General features: G+C 36.4%; 1 protein-coding gene across 4 annotated transcripts in view; it reads right to left on the bottom strand.

Annotated features, from left to right (window-relative positions):
- Positions 1 to 3395: 3395 nt before the first annotated feature.
- The window catches only part of LOC131036616 (ATP-dependent RNA helicase-like protein DB10), a 57897-nt gene continuing 37997 nt past the window's right edge, over positions 3396 to 23295 (bottom strand). Inside the window, exons 2-7 of one of the 4 annotated variants that reach the window (XM_057968540.2) lie at positions 6833 to 7045; positions 6422 to 6490; positions 5417 to 5686; positions 4968 to 5318; positions 4547 to 4824; positions 3396 to 4461 (exon numbers count right to left, since the gene is read on the bottom strand). In XM_057968540.2, coding sequence (XP_057824523.2) covers positions 3669 to 4461; positions 4547 to 4824; positions 4968 to 5318; positions 5417 to 5686; positions 6422 to 6490; positions 6833 to 7045 — 1974 coding nt within the window. In that variant the 3' untranslated portion in view covers positions 3396 to 3668. Of the gene's footprint in view, positions 4462 to 4546; positions 4825 to 4967; positions 5319 to 5416; positions 5687 to 5851; positions 6129 to 6421; positions 6496 to 6832; positions 7074 to 23295 lie in introns of those variants that run through there. The other 3 variants (XM_057968541.2, XM_057968542.1, XM_057968543.1) reach the window with 3 other exon arrangements.

Below are 23295 nucleotides of genomic sequence, written 5' to 3'. Positions count from 1 at the left end.
TCTACAATCTTTACCAACATTCTCCTAGCCTATGGAAAATGAGAGCTTTGGAGCAACATACAACCATCCATCAAAGCATAAAGGATAGAGGAATTTTGTGAGATGTTCGAGTTACTATTATTTTGCTAGAAGTGTATGCAAAAAGTGAAATCCTAGACAAGGCATATGAACTATTCAATAAAATTGCTCAAGCATGTGTACTATTTGATAAAAGGCCTCAAAGAAATGTCATCTCATAAAATGAAGTAATTGTAGGATATGCACAAAATGATTTTTTCAAGAAAGCATTGAGAATATTTAAAATCTTTGGATGTCTTTAAACTTTTCAAAATCTTTGAATTAATGAAGCATTGAAATTTCATGGAGGGAGATTTCCTAAAAAAATTTACAAGGTGTTACTGAAATATTATCTTGTGCTTTAAACCAAGCAATCTCATGATCTTTGTAGTGCATATTAAGCTTAAAAAGTTTAACCTCCAAAATTTATGGAATCTAGTGGTCTCATGGGTTGTATTAGTTTGTATATCAGAATATAGAAATATAAATGATAAAAAAATTAATTGGTGGTAATCTAAGAACTTCAAATTATTGCCAAGTGGCAAAAAAATTACAATGTATTCTCAGCCTATACCGAAATGAGAGCGTTAGAATAGGGTTTAGGTATCCATAAAAGCATAAAAGATATATGAATCTTATTAGATATAGTTAGAAATGGTCTAGTAGACATGCTTTAGAAATGTGGAAGCATAAACAAGGCTCATGAGCTATTTGGCTCAAAGATATGTGGTTTCCTAGAATACCATGATTGTAGGATATAAAAAAAGGATTGGTTGAAAAGAATCTAAAAATGCTCATTTCATAATTGATAGCTGTGAAGCTAGTCTCTACAACCATTACCGGCTTCCAGCCCATGCCAAGTGAGCACATGGGCATCCATCAAATCATAGAGGATAGAGGAATGTTATCAGCTGTTGTAGTTACTACTAATCCAGTAGAAGTGTATGCAAAAAGGGAAATCATACACAGCATGTGAACTGTTCAACAAAACTAAACAAGCACATGTACTATTTGACAAAATGCCTCAAAGAAATGTCATCTCATGGAATGCGACAATTGTATGATATGCACAAAATGAGTTTTGCAACAATGCATTCAACACATTCAAAATCTTCAAATCAATGAAACACTGAAGTATTATGGCACGGGAAGCTTCCCAAAAAAAATTACTGGGTGTTAATGAAATTTTTTAGGAGTAAGTGTAGCTTAAACTTAAAATCTTGAAGCTCCAACATTTATGGAAACTAGGGTGTAGGAGTATTTTAAATCAAGTGGTCTCATGATCATTGTAGTGTAGCTTAAGCTTAAAATCTTGAAGCTCCAACATTTATAGAAACTGGGGTGTTAATGAAATTTTTTAGGAGTATTTTAAATCAAGTGGTATCATGATCATTGTAGTGTAGCTTAAGCTTAAAATCTTGAAGCTCCAACATTTATGGAAACTAATGGTCTCATGAATTTTATTAGTTTGTATAATAGAGTATAGAAATATAAATGATAAAAAAATGAGTTGGTGAGAATCTAAAAACTCCAAATGATTGACAAGTGAGAAAAAATGCCTAAACTACTGGAAGCAATTTCTAACCCCACCACAAATGCATCCACTTAAGATAACAAACAATAAAATAGGGACTCCTATTTATTAAAAAAATTATTTAATTATTCCCATATCATTTTTATTTATTTTTTTCCCTCATGGAACCCCCTTGTTACATTACAATAGTTCTTGAAGCCCCTTCATATGACCTCAGACTCAGAAGTATTTACACCAACATCACTTTAAAATTTGGTTTCTTCTACTAATTTGATAAGATTGCTTCCTGTATTTGTCTTGTTTATAAAAATATCCCACAATCTTTGTTTGAAAACCTTAGAATTCAGGTTGTAGTTTATAGATAGTTAATTTAAACGATTTCGTCTTTAATTTTGTATGTTTGTGAAACCTGTGCAGTGCTTAACCAATTTAATTTTCAAACACGGACCTTAGTTCACTTTTAATTATATGGAAATTAACACCGGATTTTTTCTAGAAAAATCTTAAATAAAAATTGTTCACAATTTTCTGTTTCCAAGATTCAACGTTCAGGGGAACTTGATTATTTTTAAATCTTTACTTCATTGGATATTTTTATTAAAAGATATCACTCCGTTCAAGGAGAAATAAATTGATAACAAATTTACTGATTCATTCAAATATATAAAGTAAATGAGTAACGAAAGAACAATAAGAATCAGACATGTAAATTGCATGATAAATCTAATCCATTCGCCTGTGCTCAAGAGGCAAATACAACAGATGGGCAAGGCAGAAAAATTTCAAATAGTATGACATTCGACTAAAAATATCGCATAACTATAGATAAGATATTCCACAGCCCACGTAAATCATTTGTAATGTTTCTGGAAAGTATTCTGAATATTACAATTGAACTCACATCACCTCAATACAGAAAATGGGCAAGGAAGCCAGTGCATGTGTGGACCTCATGAGCCACATTTAGGCCAAAATAGCTCATTTGCAGCATGCTAGACTCATCTTTCTGTTTAAACAAGCCCAATGAAGCCGTAAAACTGAAAGAATACATAAAATATTAAGGCAAAAAATATTAATGATAACAAGCACAAGCGAATCTACGAAAATAACGTGTTGTTGAATAGGAGCCTAGAAAGGGCATGGTATCAAAGGTATTAGACTAGTTTATGATTCAAGAACGTTTTTAAAGCATCAAGCATTGACAGAGAAAAGGTGACCAGAAGCTGACTAAAGATGGCAACAATAGATTTGGATGCACGAAAACTTCTCAATTAGTATTCGGCAGCCAACAACTTGTCGCATTTCTGCAGTGTAAATTCTCTCTCTAGCCCTTCATAATCCCACAAACGGCTACTTGCTGGATGGTAGAATGCCAATTCTCCACAAAGCACTTGATTTGGCCATTTTGCTTTAAAAACTATTCATGTTCCGCCATTAATAATTCTGGGTCATGTTGAGAACTAACGAGCCTCTGGTCTGTGGGGTAATGGAATGAAATATGACATGGAACACAAATTTGATTAAGCTAGCATAGAGCCAGGCAAAAGTCCTTGAAAGTTTAAAGAAAGTTCCTGAAGTACTCGTTAAACAGACTTCCACAGACAAGACTTACAGAGACCTTTTCTGACAAAGACTCATCAATCAAAAGCCAACGTCAATTGTTTTAATTTGAAAATAGACTGGCATATCCCTCATACCCAATGTAAGCTGCATACAACATATTCATGCTTCACTGAACAGATGCCTTCAAAGTTTAGAAACCTCCATATACAAATAAACCAGACTGACATCAAATATAACAAGATAATACACAATAACCAATGAAGTCACTTAGTAACCAGCATAGAATAAATAGACAGAATAACTGTCCAGCAGCTTAAGTTCATTACAATACAATAATACAAGATTTGAGATGAATCCTGCATAGTAAAGCACTTCACCTAATGCCCACTCCATGGAAAAAAATATCATAATATGCTATATCATCATGGTATTCTGAATCAGACAAAGGGAAAATACAACTTGATGTGGGGATCTGTTACCAGGCAGTGATATTTCATCATAAACAAATACAAAATTATGCAGCAGAGAACCTTGACAAAGGACCGTTCCTTACAGGTAAACCATGCCTTTCCATGGATTCTATTTTTGATGGTGAGTTACTTCTGACATCAGCAGATGAGCTTCCCTTGTGAACAACCACTTTTCCATCATACCTATCATAGCTTAGACTTCGGCTCCTACTCCTGCTATAACTCCTCCCATGGCTCCTACTCCTGCTTGGGCTCCTGCTGTAGCTACGACTATAGCTGCGGCCTCTTAGCCTCTCATCAAATTTTTGGAAGCTACCCCGTCCTGTCTCTGCACCATCATCAAAATACCTATTATGCCCACCCTTTTGATGCCTTTCTCGACTATCCCTGTCATATTTGCCAGGGAAAGTATCATATCGGTCAGATGCATCCCGGTCAAATCTGCCACGACCCCCAAATCTATCATATACTCTGTCCTGTCTCTCACTTCTCCCTCCCACCATTCCCCATCCTCCACCCCTCGCACCAAAAACCTCCCCACGACCACTACCGTAACCTCTACCTCCATCTCCTCTTCCTCCTCGTCCACCATGGCCCCCAGAATCCCATCTTCCACCACGTCCCCTGTTATAACCAGAGCGAGCAGCTATATCCCTCAATTCTGGAGGAACTCTTTGACCAGTAACTTCAAGCACCTTAACGAGATCTTGTGCATATTTCGCATCATGGTCTGAAAAAAATGTATATGCTAAGCCTGTAGCACCAGCTCGGCCAGTTCTGCCTATTCTATGCACATAATCTTCAATTCCAGTAGGAAAATCAAAGTTTATCACAATTCTGCAGACACATATACACAGTCATGAGTGACAAAACAATGTTATTAAAAAAAATAAGAAAGGTGTTCTTGTATCAACAGTCTTGCCTAATGTCTTTAATATCAAGCCCCCTTGCTGCCACATCTGTTGCAACTAGGACAGGTGATCTCCCTGTTTTAAACTGTGTTAAAACCCAATCCCTCTCACTTTGAGATTTATCTCCATGAATAGCAGCTGCTCCAAATTGTCGACTAAGAATACGAGTAAGTTGATCACACATTTTCTTGGTTGAACAGAAGACTAAAATTTTAGATCCTGGTTCCTGACTGCGAAGAATTTGTTCCAGCCTTCTATGTTTCTCAGAGGCTGCAACAAATTCGACACACTGCAAAAGGGCATAATTTTCAGAGAGAATAAAAAGTATAAAGTAAATAGAAACTCTGTAAACTGACAACAAGACTGCCTTCAATCTCAGAAATTACATCAAGAAACATAATATTAATGGGGGAGATGGAAAAATGATTAGACCTGTGTAATAGACTTATTTGCAGAAAGTTCATCAATATTTCCAATATTGACCTGAACAGGATTAACGAGTAAATCACTGGCAATCTTCCGCACCTCCTTTGGCCATGTTGCAGTATACATCAGAGTCTGTCTCCGAGAAGGAATTTCATTCACTATTTTACGTATCTGTGGCTCAAATCCCATATCAAGCATACGATCAGCTTCATCAAGAACCAAAAAAGAAACCTGTTGCAGGCTAATTTTCCTGACTTCTAAAAAATCATTCAATCTTCCCGGGGTGGCAACAACAATGTCTGCACCCCTTTCTAAATCTCTTAGTTGAGGACCCTTTGGTGCGCCTCCATATATACACTGAAAAGAAAAACAAAAGGAGGAAAAAAGATATAAAAACTATTGCCATAAGCTTTATTAATCTTAAAACAAAAACATTCGAAGAAAGAATTGCATACAGTGCTTGTGATCCGTGATGATCTACCAAATTTTACAGCTTCTTCTTGTATCTGTGTAGCAAGTTCCCTTGTAGGTGCCAAAACAAGTACAGTTGGACCCCTATGTGAATTATTTTGACGCCGTCTCAAATGAAGAAATGCTGGTAAAAGGTAACCCAGGGTTTTCCCAGAGCCTGTTTTAGCGATTGCTACTATGTCACGACTCTGGAAAGCAATTGGCCAAGATTGTGCTTGTATAGGAGTAGGAGACAAAAAACCTGCATTTTGAAGCTGAAAAAGAAAAAAGATATGAACATCATGAAGAGTAATGACAAAATAACTTCTCCCTTGATTCAAGTAAATTAACCCACAGCAATAAATAAAAAAAGTTATTTCTAGCTTCCCAAAGTCTAAACGGTGCAATATAGATAAATCTTATTGAAACGGAGACTATACAAAGTGTTCCCAATGTATCAAGTCCTGCATGGTTGCCGTGGAAGCAACCTGAAGCAGAAATCTGGGGCTTCTCAGGCTGATGGCTGACCCAAATAGTGGCAGTGACCCAAATAGTGGCAGCCCAACCCCTTTATGACTTGTTAAGCCATCCTCAGACAGCAAGTCCCAAGTAGACAGGCCATTTAGATTAGCCCACAGAGGACAGCAATGTGCTACGTTTCTGTTGTACAGCAGCACAGCGTACGACATGTGCTCCTATCTGGAGCAAATATCGCACCTGCGACAAAAGTTCAAATGACAATTGACATGTAAGTTTGAACTGCTCAAAAAGACAATCAAATGGTATTGTGATACTAAGCACAGAAGCAGCTCATACCTCAAATGAAAATAAATGTGACAAATGAACAACTAATCCACAAGAGCATATACACAACAGAGATATGGCATGACTTAATATGTGAGCCCACATCAAACGTTGAAACTTGAGATCGACATATACAGAAACCATAAAACCAAGACAAAATATATATGTATATTCCTGTTTGCAACATGCATAATATAATTGCATACCTCTTTTAGAATTTCTGAAGGAATACCAGCAGCATCAAAGGTGATGAATGGAGCAGGAACATTTTCACCCTGCAAAATAAATACAGTTAAAATTCAAGAAAATATTCATGGAAAATGAATTCAAAGTTCCATCCTATCCATGAACTCAAAGATTCCTCAAGCTCCTCTATAGAATAGAGTTTCTATTAATTGTTTGTACGACAGAAGAAATGATTTGTCCAAAAGTGAATGTTAAGACAGCATATCCAGTAAGCCTGCTGAAGAAAACATTTGGTAGAAGATTTCAAGCTCTATGCAACCATATAGCATGTTTCTGAGCATAGATTGCAACTTTAAGATAAACAGTTGATCATCAAAAAAGCAATTTCAGTGAGCACTGCATTAAGTGAATAATGATGTTTCTCCACTTACCAAAGCAGAAACTTCATGCTGTCTTTTATAAGACTCTATATCCGAAGCATTTGGAAGGTCAGAGACCCCATGCAACCTTTGGCGTTTGAAATCCTGGCTAGAAGAGCTCTGATCACTCACACCACGCTTAAGCATATTAGGTCGTACCACAGATGCACTGGAGGCATTGTGATGTCCTGTTGGAGCATGTGATAAGTGCATCTCTCCCATTCCCTGCAACATACCATAGCTACAATAAAATCTGACAAAAAGAACATACCACATACAATATTATTAAATCCAGCAAAACAAAAATCATGAAAGAAAACTTTAGGCATAAAAGGGATCGATTATCACATTATGCTGTGAAATTCATGGGCATATCAATCAGTAGTTCACGATCCTACCATCCATATTTTAGCAGACAAACCCTACAAAGGAGATATTAACATTGATACACGAACCGCAAATTGTATCGCATAATGCCTGCTATATATAAGATGGTAACCCCATAATAAAATACCACCAACATGTAACAAATAAGACAAATGGACAGATACTACATGCTTTGAATAGGCATAACATTCTACCTATATTAACAAACTTAAAACAGCCAAATAATTAGCCTAATTAGATAATAATTTATCGAATACACCATTTGCCCTTCAACAACTAAACAGATAAAATCTCAAGTCTATCTCTGAATTCGACAAATCTATAGCTGCCAAGGTATTTAGTCATTATATCAGCCATTTGCTCCTCTGTATAACCACAATAAAGAAAAACATCTTCATTACCAGCACTGTTAAATGTAATGATGATGAAATTCAATGTGCTGCGTTCTAGCATGATAAACCAGGTTCGTCAGCATCTTGAGCATGTTTACTGTCATTGGAAAAGTGAGGATAGTGTTCTTTGTGAAACTGGAGATTGGCTAACATCCTCTACAGCTGTCTTATATTCTGCCTCGTTAAAGAAAATACAACTTCATGTTGTAAAGTGAGGATAGTGTTCTTTGTGAAACTGGAGATTGGCTAACATCCTCTACAGCTGTCTTATATTCTGCCTCGTTAAAGAAAATACAACTTCATGTTGTAGCTTTCTCTCTCAACAAATTAGTCCTGAACCCAAATTAAAAAAAATATCTAGTTGCAGACTTCCCAGTATCAACTATTCCAGCCCAACCAGAATCTGTATATCCAGATAGCATGAAGTCTACAGATCTATGGTACAGAATGGCAAAATTGAGGGTTTCTTTGGCATGTTCAAGAAGTCATTTTGCAGCTTGCTTCTTCTTTTGGCTTAGACGTGAATCAAGAAAGATAGCTTACTCCAAAACATGAGCTAAATCAAACTTTGTATCAATTGATGATACACTCATTCCTTAACCAGTGACAAATTAATATAAGTTGAGAATTTTATCCAACTTCCATAGGTATCGATGTCGGATTAGAGTCCAGAAGTACCTTGGTATACTTGGCTTGTGAAACAAAATAGCATGATCAAGTTGTCAAAATTATACACCTGACTAATAATATAGGAGTCCTAAATCTGTCAAGTCAAAAACAATACAAATCTCAGATTTCGACTGTTGAATGATATGGTGTACACCTCAAATGATGGCAAGATTATCAAAATAGACAATTAGGAATCAGTATGTTATCACCACTGTTTTTGATATCGATAGTGGAATAAGAATAGCTTCATTTGAATCTTCAATCTCTAAGATAATCAATTTTAAATTACTGGGATTAAGGACCCTACTCAAGTCCATACAAGGCCTTTACCACCTTGCAAGCCAAACGTTATTTCCCAAGAACCTACAATATTTGAAAAACATAAGTCAGTACAAGGATTTAACCAACTTGCAAACCAAATATTCTTTCCAAAAAGCCTACAATCTTCTTGCCTGAACCCTGTGAACCTCATCCACCAAGTGTTCATTCAAGATGGCATTTTAACATCCATTTGATGTACTCTCCATCCAAACTAAATAATGTAAGAGACATCCAACTAAAAGGGTATCAACTATCTTTGCAATGAGGGCAAAAGTCACTTCATAGTCCATTCATTCATATCGTATATTTCTTCTAGTAAAAAGTCAGGCTTCGAACTTGTTCCAAGACTCACATTTGACCTTAAAAACCAATTTACAACCAATCAACTTCTTCCCTTGGAGTAAGTCGGACATCACCCAAGTCTTGTTTTGCATTAAAGCAAGCATCAAATTCTACCTTCATGTTAACTTTCTGTTTAGGATTTTTTCCTTTGCCTCGTCACATGTGCTACATTCAAATACTTATAAAGCAACAGAATTATGAGCAAAATGTACCTAGTTTTAACTCTACACAAATTATTCCCCAGTAGGATAGATTGGCCTTCCAATGCCTATGACAGTTCATCATCCCAAACATCCTTCATCATGGCAAAACACCACTTTGGCGTCCATGGTTGGCTTCCCTGCTTTGTCTATTAAGGCTGGGTATCACCCTATACTTCAGTGAATCCCCAATGGAACTTAACTCCGCTAATGTTCTTGGCTCTAAGCTTTATTTTATTTTGCCATCAAATTTGTTTCAAAATGTGATGTACTCAGGCGTTTAGTGTTGTAGTGTATTTGTAATGTCCCCTTTTAGGATGGTCCTGAATCCTGCCCTAAAATCACAAGTTCAATTGAGATAAGGCATGTAAAATGGTTATCACCATAAATCTGGGTTTAGGTCCTGCAACCATGTTAGATAATGTTTAAAATATAATTCATAAGACTACTCATTTCTATTAGGGTTAGCAATCCAACATCAAATATAAATGCATATATATGTCAATAATCATCTTAACCCACTTAGATAAACCATGCAAACTGTTGATCTTAGAAATCAAGAATCAATGGTTCAATTCCCCTTGATCAACCCTGGTAGGGTTTGGAGAGGAAAGTCATAAAGGGTGTCCGATCACTGTTCAGCCCAATTAAGCCCAAGAGCATGCAGCATTCAACTAAGACAACTCCCCCCCTTGGCCCCACAAGCAGCAGGAACATCCACCTTTGATGATTCCATCCCTTGGGCTGGCCTACTTAATTCGAGGGAACCCGGGTCATTGAGGAAGACTGTTAAGCCCAATAATTAAGTCCAAGAACGCACAGCATCCAACTAAGACAACTTGCCCCTTGGCCCACAAGTAGCAAGAACATCCACCTTTGATGTTTCCATCCCTTGGGGTAGCCTACTTAATTCGGGGGAACCCAGTCTACTACCCCTCCCCTAATATATTTCCCGCCATTCCCATAATGATTGCTTATAGGAAATAAGAATAAACAAACTTCAAGAAACATACTAAAGTTTATTAGTAACTTGATAAAAAAATGTATTAAAGATTATAGATGCATATATTATTGCCCTTATTGCATACCAAACATTTGCTAGTGCACAATTTCTGATATACCTGATTGGCTGCTTATACTCAGGTTTATATGTCTATCCTCTTCTTCGATTGTCTTGTTTCATACCTTCCTCATGAGTAGACCTGCCCAATTTATAACCCTCATAAAGGGACGAAATGTCACAAGTCCGCAACTCTTTACAAGGGATACAACCCCTATGAGAGAAGTGTCCCTCCTTAATTAATCATTCCTTTTCCAAACTCAATTGATGCCCTTTCAATTATGTTGCCATTTCCTTGATGAATTGCTGCCCTAGGGCTGCCTTCAATCTTTCATTGTTTGGCTTGCTAAACCTTCACATATGTTTCTGCTCCAAACCTGCTCTCCATCTGCCCTTTTTGTCTGCTCTAAATAGAATTTATTACCTTGCGTTGCCTGCTTTTCTTACCACATTTTATCTTCCTTCATATCACATCAAAAGGGTACGATTTCTCCAAGAAGAGGCAACCTCTTTAGGGGGTCAGCCGTAGTGACAAATGTTTGATTTAAGTGAGTCAGCCCTAGGAAATTAATCCTGAGTCGGCCTCTTGTTATTTCCTAAATTACATTGCCTAGGGTTAATGGGAGGTCAGCCTCCTTTGAGTTTCTATTAATTTTATTTTGCATGAACTTTATTTATTAAAGCTGTGATTTGATTCACAGGACAGGGGCATTAAAGTATCATGTGGTAATAGATAATGTACTGGGATGCATATACTTTGTAGTCATCCAACTAGTTAATTAAGAATTGAAATAATTATCCCATGTATGGTTAGGTGGCAGTGGTAGGTAATTGGGTGGTATATAATAAAAACAGTCATCCAACAAGTTAATTAAGAATAGTTGTAATTATCCCACATGTGAACAAGTAGTCGCAGTAGGTAATTGAGCAGCATATAATAAAAACGAGAGATTCATATGAGAAATGTGAAAAGTATTGTCTAGATCTCATATTGAGATATAGTGTGGAGTTGCTTCCTTCCAATAAGGCATTGTAAGGTATTGCCCTACCTTAAGGGTTTGATCTATATTCTAAGTACATTGGAATATTTCTATTATTGAGTTGTGACATCTATCTATATAATGTAGTGTAAAAATTATTGTGATGATGAATCATAGAGTATGATCTGAAACATTGATAAAAATTGCTCACACAATCAAATGCAGACACAATGAATTCAATAACATGGACTCTGGAAATTTATTCCCATTCTGGTTTTCAAAAGAAATTCAATTTCTTGAATGGGCATCCTACCATATCACAAGTTCCACTTTCTACGTTTCTATAAATTGGAGATTTGGCTGGCAGTAAAATAGAAAAATAGTAAAAGATATAAAACTTAGGGTTTCCCAAAATTATACTCAATGGATAAGGAAACCTGAATCACATTATTGAATGAACCTTTATCAATCTAAACATTACATTATCCCCTAATACATTATGACACAAACCATAGACCTAAGGACGAAATAAAACATCATATAATCCTAACACTAAGTTGTACAAACAGGACATCATGTCCAAGGGGTTGGGCTTAATTGGTTAAAGCATTGAGTTGTCATTGTGGAGACCCAAATTTAAATCCCCGTAGGGATATCTAAAGTGGAATTCTAAGTTGTGACTCTTGGTCTTCCATAGTTGGCTTTTAAAGTGGATGTGGTTTCTAAATAAAGTAAATTTCTAAGGAGAGACTCTTGGTCTTCCGTAGGTGATTCCTAGAGTGTTTGCTCATAAAGAGCTTGTATTGTTCTCATGGTGATGCTCATATGAACAGAATATTTGTAAGCGATATGCAATATAAAAAACATATGGTATCAAATCTATTAAGGCAAAGTGAGTGGAATTTGTCGTTGATTTTTTTCATTTAGGCATGAATTTCTTGTACTAGGTTGTGTGCCTCATATAAGTCTTCAATAAATATAATTTTGGATTCACTCAAAAAATGACTGAGACCTTTCCAAAAGCAGGTCACATTAAAGATTTGAATTGATATTAGAGAGATATGGCAATTTGAAGTTGACACTATGACTTAGATTTTTCAAAAAAAAGCCGAAGTGCAATGTAATGTCCCCATTTTGAGATAGGATTTAATAATAAATAATAATAAATTAAAACTTAAAATAATAAAAATAAAAATGTAATATAATTAAAATGTAATTAAGTTAATGAATGGTCAAAAGGCATGGAATGAAGAGTTATGACTCTCTCAAAAATGAGATATACGAGGGAGAAGAGATCATTTGAAATGGGATAAGGAGGTAATAAATGAAAGAAAGATGTGAATCAAGGATTAATGGAAGAAAAAAGGAATGGGAAGTAGATAAGTAAGTGACTCTTCCAAAGAGCAAGAATTATGAAGGGTTGTACTATTTCAAAGGGTGAAAATTGTGATAGGTTATGTGTCTTGCCAAAGGGCAGGCATGATGAAGAGATGTGACCTCCCTCAAATGGGAAGATATAAAGGAACGAAGGTTCATTTGAGGAAGAGAAGGAAGGGGGGTCAATTTGGAGAATAATATATTGTTCTCAAAGGTGTTGATGTGTTTATTATGACACCATGCAACACAGAATAAAATATTAAGTATTCTATCCTCTCTTGAACAAAGACCTCTCGGATGCTAAACTATTTGATCAAACGAGACGACTCCAAGGTTCCAATTGTTGATTTTGTGATCAGACTGATAACAAAGAACAGAAAACAATAAATGCAACACACATAACACAGCAGTACCCTGGGAAAACCTCCCTCTTGGAGGTGAAAAACCCAGCAACAAATATCTCAGATTGTATTAGATCAAAACACAGTAGCAGACTTACAATATTCCCTTGCTAGGGCATAACCAAAACTAGAACACAACTTATCTGAGATACACAAATCTGCCTTGAAGTTCTGATCACTGTGAATCACTTTGACAGCCCAGAATGGAGTTCGCTGTCTTTGAATGATGATCTTCGCCCAGCCTGGAAGATGAATTGACAGCCTTAGACAGAATTCGCTTGACTGGAGATATCAATTCGCTTGCAATGTTTGCTGATTAGAAAGCAGAGGGCAGATCGCTAGCCTGAATAGCAGATATAACTCGCTGAAGATGATTCGCCAATAGGATAGCTTGCTGGTTAATGTGCAGAGGTAAGTCACACATAAGAGAGATAGATGATTCGCTGATCTGATCGTGATTTGACCTCAAATCACCTTGCATATATAGGTGTCAATACCTTCTATAGGTCTATAGTCGGCCTTGCATAATTTTGGCGCCAAGAATCACAAGTTACATTATGATTTACAAGTTACACATATAGGTCTTGACCTATTACAAGTTACATTATGGATCTTGCCCAATTTTCATATTTGCAAGTTACATACACCGCCCAAATAGGGCCAAACCTAAACAAGAATTTATGTAACAAAATGTGATAGCAAATGTGGCTAAGGCCGACAAGCCAATTAGCCATTAGGTGTACTAGGTCAGCCCTAGAAGGGATCCGACCTAGCTACACATCAACACCAATAGTCAGATCTTGACTTTATACATGGATAGACTCAGTGATATGATGTGATTTTGCTGGAAATTACAAGGGGACTCACGTTTATACTTGAACTCTACTAGAACTTGAGATCTAACTGACTTGAAAAAAAGATAAAAAGGACAAGGGTTTAGAAAGACTACGCTATTCCTAGAATGTAAGAGACTATGAACGACTTAGTGAAACTTCAACCATGCTTTGTTTTGCCATGCAAGGAACAACTAGGCAAAGTTGGTGCGATCTTCTAAGGAAAGCTAATGACATTCAAATCACTACTATCATCAATACCATCAAAGGAATGCATATCAATGAGTAAGTAGCAATCGAAGTTAAGCTTATTTTAAGAGTTCAGGGCCAGGCCAACCATACACACAACTTATAATCAAAAAATTGTAAATGGTATGAACTTTAGAGTTTCACAATGAATCATCCACAATAACTTCCATCCATCTAATCCACATTAAAAAGAATGAGAAGTAGAGACCATGCAAAATGTTGAATCAACACATGAAATTCACCATATCTTCAATGAAAATAATATGTTTCTTGCAACATCTTAGCAACAATGTCCTTTTCTCCTACTCTAACTATCTAGCTATTATCTATTGATCAACTACTAACTATTTGCCTTTACAAATGAGAGTGAGACTTATATAGAGAGCTCATTACAATTCAAAGGCTCAAATTGATTCTCAAATCAATGGCCAAGATTACGCAATGAAACCCTAATTAGGGTTTGTTACAACAAACTTCCTTTTCGGCCAATGAGAAAATTACAATGATTTGAAGATGTGTATTACATTGAATGCGAACTAATAAGAAAATAGGTTAGGTATGTGAAACTATATTCGATAAATTGCCATGTGTCACTTGCTCCACCCTGAATGAGTTAGGTACAATGAATCTGGACACACTAATGTGGCAAAATCCGATAGGTTGGATGATGACTAGGATGCCACCTCATCTTGACCCTGAATTCTTTCATCTCGAAATGTATAGCTTGATGTAGTTCTTGATTTTGCTATCATCCTCATGTCGCAAACTTATCCTTTCCTTGATGCACTTGAATAATGGAAAATGTTGCAAATGTGTATCTTGACATCTTCTTCATTGATTTTCATTGATCTCTTTATTGCGATTGACTCCTCATGTTCTTGATGTATTCCATTTTGATGTACTTGAACTTGTCATCTATTGTATTGCAATGTTGAAAGTGTGGGGCTTAGGTGTCGCTTTCCTCCTAATCTTGAAATCTTCATGTTGCCTTAGAATGAACCCTTGATGTCACCACTACTTCTTCACTCCTTTGGAATTCCTTCAATGTGATTCCCTTCATGTTGTTGATTATTTCATCCACATCCTTGAATGTGTGGATCATGTCCTTGTATTGGTGAATCCTTCCCACACCTTTGAAGTGTTCCTCCTCTTGCCTTGATGTCATCTTGACGTCCTTATCATCCTTATCCTCAATTTGTAGACCTGATCCTGATGGAGTCCTTCATGATGTTAATCTACCTCTTTGTGCATCCTTGTGAATTTCTCCCAATGCATCAAACTTGAAGGACAAAAATTTTGCATCAAAACATTAAGGAATTAATGAGAATAATACTAATGCTTCAGTAAATCACTCTTCCTAAAACCCCTCCCCAACTGGAAATCACTTTGAAAAATCAGAAAATGCAAATCTGGAAATGCTCCTTGATGTGTCATCTTGAAATCCGATTGAACTTTGGATAAGATTTGCTGGAAATTTGCTTTCAATCAGGCCTGACTCATAATGTGATGTGCAAGGTAATGAAGATGGAATGATCCTCACTAGATCGGGCAGGAATAATCCTCACTAGGTCGGGCAAGAATAATCCACAAGAAGGATAACCAAACAAAGCATGTTGTTTGTAAGGAAATCCTACAAAATGGAATAAGGATAACCAAACAAAGCACATTGTTTGTAAGAAAATTCTGCAACATAAAATTGAAAATAAGCAACAAGGAGAGCACATTGTTGCGGTCGTTGAACTTCTGACTGTGTTCCAACATGATGTTGGTTAATGATGCCATCATGGAAATCGAGGTTGGTCGAGGTCAACAGAGTGAAAGCAAGAGACAAAAGAATCTGATTTTTTTTTAAATCAGAATAGAAGCAGCTGCTAAAAAAACTGAAACCCTACAGGAGAGTTCTGGCACGAATTCCAAGGCGCAAATTCCGAGGTTTGGAAGAACCCCAGAAATTAAAATTTTCTACAAACTTAAAACAACATAAACGGTGCCCAAAAAACAGCAAAAATCCCAACGTCCACAGAAATAGCAGAAATTGCAAACTATTTTTAAATTCCAAGGCAAATTCACTGGCACAAAATTCAAGGCACGGAAAACGAGGCACACAAAAAAATCTGAGACCAACCCAAAAAAGCTCTCAAAAAACCCACCAATAATCTAAAAACAAAATACAAATCCAACTGCTCAAAAATTGAGGCATGGAAAACGACACACCCAGAAAAATCTGACAACGACCCAGTTGAGGTCTCGAAAAACCCACCAAGAATCTGCAACCAGAAAAAAAAATTCAACTTGAACTAAAGGGTCAAAACCCTAGTCGAAAATTGCAAAAACCCTAGGAAAATTTTCAACCTGCAAAAAAAAAAATTCGCCCAAGAAGAGAAAAAGAACCTGCTCTTTTTTTAAAAAAAATAGTCTTAAAAAAATCTCTTCAATAAAAACTTCAAAAAATTTTAATAACAAAAACTTTCGAAATTCTTAATTTCCATGCTCTGATACCATTAAAAATAAATTGAATGAATGATTCAATTATCAAATAATCTATTCAACAATATACAAGCGTATATATAGAGATTACAAGACAACGTTCTAAATTAAGAACAAGTCGTTTAAAGTGAACTACTAAAAAGCTAAACGCTAAATAAAGCTTAAAAGCTAAATGACCATTAAACAAGGAACTAAATATAGGTGACTAAAATATAATTAAATATTCTAATAGTTGATGCCTTTGTTTGAGTTGAAAATGAGCTATGGAAAGATGTAAATTGAATGATATATATAGGGTTAAAGGTGTAAAATTGACATAAATTGGCATGTACAGATAGTTTCAAATTTAATATGCAAATACAAATACAGATCTAGAATCTAAGCCTAAAAGTGTAGGACAAGGATGCTCTGGGCGACCCTATCCTTAAAACATCTAATGTGGACAACACATATCTTTCTGGGATCATAATCCAATCCAAAATGATCTCAAGATTCGTCGGAAATTCATCGAACATATGTGTGTGGGCCAACCTTATCCTCCGTTTTTCACTCCGACAAAAGTTGGATCTAATTATCTCTGTCTACTCAGCCTAATTCTGCAATTGTGGCTTCTGAACCTATCCCCTGCACATAGAAGGAGAGAAATTGTGTCGAGGATAGGGGTTTGCCTAGGTCAGACTCCAAATTCGGAATTAACCCTTGAATTGAACTGAAATGCTGAAGTAAAATGCTAAATATTACACCTCAGATCTGTTGTAGTTGCTTAAGATAGATGATGCCATAGATGCACTACTCGCAGAAAACTCGGTCGGTTTGAAAAACTCTCTACGACGAGTAATTACGCCATTGACTCGCCGAGGTAACTTGTAGAGTTTTTGGCAAGTTTTTCACAAAAACTGGTGAGTTTTCGCTCAGCTGCATAGAAAAAGAGGCCCAAATACGTCAAAAAATTATTTCAATTTTTTTTTTCCAGTCAGTCTCATTCTCCTCATCAGAATATATACATGAAATATAACATCTTATACTTTAAGTTATATTTCATGTATATATTGGCAGGATGTTTGAGAGTGGTTTCAAATCTCTAAGAGTTATAATGCAAATTCTAGGTTTTAGAAGATCTTTTAAATTTTCAGACAATCAAATTTCAGTAATCAGTAGGCTCCTATCAACATTATCTCGCTCTCTCTATCTCACTCACTTTATCTATCTCGAATTTTAGACCTCTCTATCTCCCTATCACTCTTCCTCTATCCCCTCTCTCTACCACTCTATCTCACTCTCTCCACTCTCCCCCAAGATCTAGACGTATCTCTCTACCCCTCACTTTATCACCCTCAAACCACCGCAATAGGTGCTACCCTCAACCTCATTTTGGTGAGGTGGATGAGCCACATCAAACTCCTAAGACTAGACCCTCTAGTTTTGTCTCTCCCTTGGTTTTCAATAGAGTTGGGAAGAGGAAGATGTAAAATGTTTTGATGTAGTATTTACTTTTAGTTTTACAAAAACAATTTGCAATTTCATTTTGTTTTAGTCTATCAGCCATCAGCATTCCACAAGAGGATGCCATTTTATACCCAATTTGCATTTAAATCGATCAAATATATCTAGACTCAACTTGTTTCTTTTGTGTACTCATTTATTGACTCATTGGATGCATCTCCTCATTGAATTTTGCAAAAAAAAAATGCATTTCTAATTAAATTTAAGCAATTTTTTAAGTTGTCAAGTTTTGCCAACTTTTTACCAAGTTTTTTTTTTGGGCCTTGGCGAGTTTTTGTTTATGGCAAGTATTTTAACTATCTTTGAATGTGATCACAAGTGTTGATGCAATAACATGACATGACAGAACAAGACCTAAAGGAAATCAAACATGAACATATGCTTGCATGAAGATTGATGTAATTTGTTGCTCTGTGATGTCTATATCTTGAAGAATGCATGAAATGTTGCCTTGATGCTCAATAAAAGCTTGTGGATGATAACGAATGTGAATGATGGATTGTGGATGGATGTCAAAATGAATTAGAAGAATGCTCTTATATAGTGTTCTTGAGGTATTTCACTGACTAGGCCGACCTCCAACGCTAAAATTGAGGCATTGTGATCAAGAACCAACTGGCAGGAAGCGTGCACCAAGATATTCAAATTTGAGCCTGATTTTGGCGGAAAAAGATGCCCTGAACAAGGGCGCCCTTGTACACCCAAAACAAGGTGAACAGGCCAAGAATAGACTACACTCAGCTCGAGATGGGAGTTCAAATCACAATGCAAACAGATGACATTAGTTTCGAGGTAAAAGGCCAAAAATAGGTTCAGATGAGAGCTAAAATGGGACACAAAGGCAAGGGCACAAAAAGTGCGGTAAATTGTACAAGGTTACAATTTACAATGCTACAATAAGCATATCCATAGACGCATGGAAAAGAAAAGATACATTGATTAATAGACGAGATGTTAAAGCTTTTTGTATAGCACTTGAGTATGGTTCTATGATATGTACAAGTATAGATTGTATCGTGCAAATTGGAAAGGAGTGCAACACTTAGCATGCTTTGGGTGATACATAGTAATATGCCAGCACATTAGTAGTCTAAGTGCTTGGCCATTGGTCTTCAACACACAACCAAATTATAGCTAACAAAATCCAATTGGTAAGAAAAATAGAGTTCCTCTCATCAAAATATGTATGCAAAGAAACTTTACTCTGCCCTTGCTCTTTCTCTTTACCAATCTAGAAATGCAAACATAAAAGAAATAGGTGTCATGCCCCTTGATATTGTTAAAAATAAACTTCAATTATAAGTTCATTTAATAATGTAAATATCCTGTCCTTGATTTCGTATGAAGGACTTATCTGAGGTTGTGAAGGCTTATGGGATGTCAGTAATAGGCTGTGATCCAACTTAAGTATTAATCCCTCAAAATTGTATGGCAATTATAAGAAGAGATACAACATTGTTAGACTGTAGATAGGAGAGGATACAATAAAGCCATTACATCTCATTTGGATAATTCTTGCTCCCATATTAGTGGATATCATACCCACACCGAGATAGACAGCAGCCTTGATAACCATCTGATCACAGCCCTTAGACTTAGACAAGGGAATTGAAACAGCGATTTTATTAGGATCGATTATTATTAATTAAAGAAGTCCTTAGGTTCCATAAGCATATAATTAATAATAATTAAGACCTGTTAAAAATAGTGATTAAATCTGAAAGGGTGTAACTTTTCCAAGAGACATCATTATGAAAAGTTGTGATTCTCTTACCTTGGAAGATATGATAGGGAGGACATTTCATTTGAAGGAGGGAAACGGATTTAGTGGGGATATAGCATATTAATATCAGCAGTTCGACTCGGCCCATTAATGGGCCCTGCCGGGTCAATCCAAATGAGCTTTAGAGATCTTGTGTGAAATGGATTGCTCCTCAACAAGTTTGATATAAAGCAGATTTTGATGGAGCATTCAAAGGTAACCCACGAATATCGGGGGCAGGGTTAGTAATAAGGGATTGGTTGGGTAATATTTTGGTGATGGGAGCAAAAAAACTATCGGTGGCAACGAACAACGTGGCACAGGCACAAACGGCCATGCTAGCAATACAATGGAGAGAAAAATTGGGCATTCACAATTTACATTTAGAAGGAGATTCCCTAATAATAATAAATGCAATTGTGAAAGGTGAGGCTCAAGCATTGCACCTCAATAAATACATTTTTGCCATCTTAAATAATTTAAAATCATTTAATAATTACTGCATCATCCATGTACAGAAGGAATGGAATGAGGCGGCAGAGGTGCTCTCAAAGTGGGTGCTATCCTTTGATGATGAAAACGAAGTACGTGTAGAAGATTTCTACGATCCCACAAATGATGATAGGGAAGGGGGAGAGTACACCACCGCAAGTAATAACAATAACATTTTAGCAAGGCCGAATGTGTAGGAAAAGGTGCTATTTTTCATTATTTAAAGGTGGTGGGGTATGATTTGGGGTTGTTTTGAGGTTGTTGGTGACAAGGTGTCTATGCAAATGAAGGCCACCTTTACACTCTACACATCACGGCAACAACTGGCCTTTGTGGGGGATATCTCTACGAAGAGGATGAAAAGCGTTTTCACGCATGGGGATGAGGCCTTCTTACAGATAATGGAGACCCTGTTGGGGGACTGATTCTTGCAGACAATGCACAAATACAGAACCAATGTGGACATTGTCACAATGATTATGGCTTGGGGTCTTGAATTGGGGGAGAAAGAGGACGCCATTGTGTGGGTTTTGAGGGGATGTGTGGAAGATTACTAGTTGTGCAGTTTGAATGAGCTCCTAGAATTGGTGATGCCTAGTGTGGGGTTTGATGAGGGTGAGGGATTGGAGATTGATGGGGTGCACGAGCTCCGGGAATTGGTCCCCTTCATGCGGTGGCCCTTTGGTGTGAATAGGGATGAAAGGCGAGCGGAGGCTGCGATTGGGTGGGATTCCCTGAAGATTTATTTGAGAGAGAAGGTGGTTGAGAGTCAGGTAACTGAAGAGTGTGTGCATTCAACACAGGAAGGGAAAGCAAAAGGAAAAAGAAAGACTTTGGATGGGGTGAAGGCTCGGCAGGGAAGAAAGAAGAAAATGCAAGGTGGACCAGAGTCGTCAACAGCCAAAGCATGTGGAGCGAGTGATGGTGCGATGTACTCTGTGAGAGATGGGCTTTAGCCCTTTTTCTTTTGCCTCTGCTATGGTTGTCAAAAAAATTTGGTAATGTGGTCTTTCTGGCTCAATTTTTTGGTGTGGCCAATAAAATATACATGGACGACTATAAATGGTATACAAGCCCTATGATTGTAAATGTTGTAAAGTTGAATTCAGGGTAGAAATACGGGGTGAACGTAGGTTTAGGCGGGTTTTGTTATGGCTTTGTTGATGGTAGTTTTGTCTTTTTTTCACAGAAGGGTTGGTGTTAATTTTTTGATACAGCCAGATGTTAGCAGTGGTAAACAATTTCTAAGTGGATGTATTGGCGATGGGTGAAGTCCTCTATAGGGGTTTGAGGTAGTGTCTGGTCTCAGTAGATGGTTTATTTGAAGAATTTTGGAAACTTCTATATTAGCTCTATAATACTCTTTCAATATATTAATAAAATCAATTATTATTACCGACCAAAAAAAAAAATATCAGCAATTCGACTGATTGTTAGTCTGGTATGAGTTTTGTGCATAATATAATAAGTGTGGTACTTATATACATATATTTCTGCATACTGATTATTAGCACTGCACTTCTGTTATAATTACTCATATATATATATATATAAAGTTTGATCACACAAATAAAAATAATAGAATGTAAATCAGAAAGAACTCTTAAGTCAATAACAGTAAGAAGAATATGTTTATATATAATGCTTGTTACTACTGTCAATATTTAAGAAAGTTGGGAATGGAGTTGTTTCTAAAGAGGGGCAGTCTAAATCCAATCAATAGGATGATTCCCAAGATAGGGCAAGGATCAACGTCCCGTAAACTTTGAGGGCATGGTCCCAAGATAGGGTAAGGGCTTGGATCCGTAAACATTGAGGGAGCCTATTGTATTTTGGTCTCTAAGCGCTTTGGTAACATAGACATCCTTTTCTTCCTTAGAACTGAAGTAGTAACAAAGGTTAACACTTGCATTAAGAATTATGGATGATAAAATTAATTATCTAATATGATAGAATTAATTATCTAGTATGGTAGATGAACAATTTACTTATTCAGAATTGACAAATTAATTGAATTATGGAATATCACAGATTTTACTCATGTTAAGATAGATTTGTCTCCTAATCAATTTAGTCCAAGTCATAAGTATACTGAAATAGATTAATTATGGTTAAAAAAGGCCTAAACCTAGTAGGGGGCATTACAATTGGTATTAGAGCATAATCCTGCCATCCTGCGGGACAAAACCACATACCGCCATACAATTAGGGTTAATAAGCCAGCATTGCTCTTATAAGTGAATGTTTCCTACCTTGTGTTGTGAGGTATTCACACATCGCCCCATCTCAAATGGGAACCCCCACTTGTTTTTTTTGTTTTAAGCGTAGTGTTAAAATGTGATGAACCCTTGCTGGTTCAACTCTTCAACCTGCTGTAATTTGTAGATCTTCTTTGTAATTTTGATTATTAAGATGGTCTTTCAGAAATAGACAGAAGTTGCAGAAGGGGGTTTCTTTAATTTGCAACACATATTGAAATAATACATGAAATTAATCAATTGAAACAATAAACTGGAGAATTTAGAAGCATACCCGTAGGTCCTTAGCCAATTTATTGAATTAAAAGAATTCAATCAGCAACTTACAAAGTTCTGATTTTTATTTTAAAACAATTCAGATCTGCTCTTATTTAATACTAAGACACCCAAACAGTGGAAGATGGCACCAATAAATGAGCAAGTTGTGTTTGGAAAAAGAAGCCTCCAAACCACAGAAAAATTAACAACAAAATAGTAAATAAGAAACCTACAACAAATCTGCCTTGTAAGAAGTCAAATCTGCCCCAATTTAATTCAATTTGACTTCTGAATGAAGCCAACCAAGCTGCAACAATTCGATTGATCTTTCGCAATCTCAAAGCTACTAAATTCTGAAGAATGCACGCTCTCCAAAACAGGTCCAAACCCTAGCCACCATAGCCAAGTGCTCAGAAGAAATGTCAAATGCTCAATATCAATGAATGAGGTTTAATTTCCATCTTGGCTGCCTAAATACCCAAAAAGTACGATTTTTGGCAATTA

This window comes from Cryptomeria japonica, chromosome 1 (genome assembly GCF_030272615.1).
Source record: "Cryptomeria japonica chromosome 1, Sugi_1.0, whole genome shotgun sequence".
NCBI lineage: Eukaryota > Viridiplantae > Streptophyta > Pinopsida > Cupressales > Cupressaceae > Cryptomeria > Cryptomeria japonica.
This window is presented reverse-complemented; position numbering and strand designations above follow the sequence as displayed.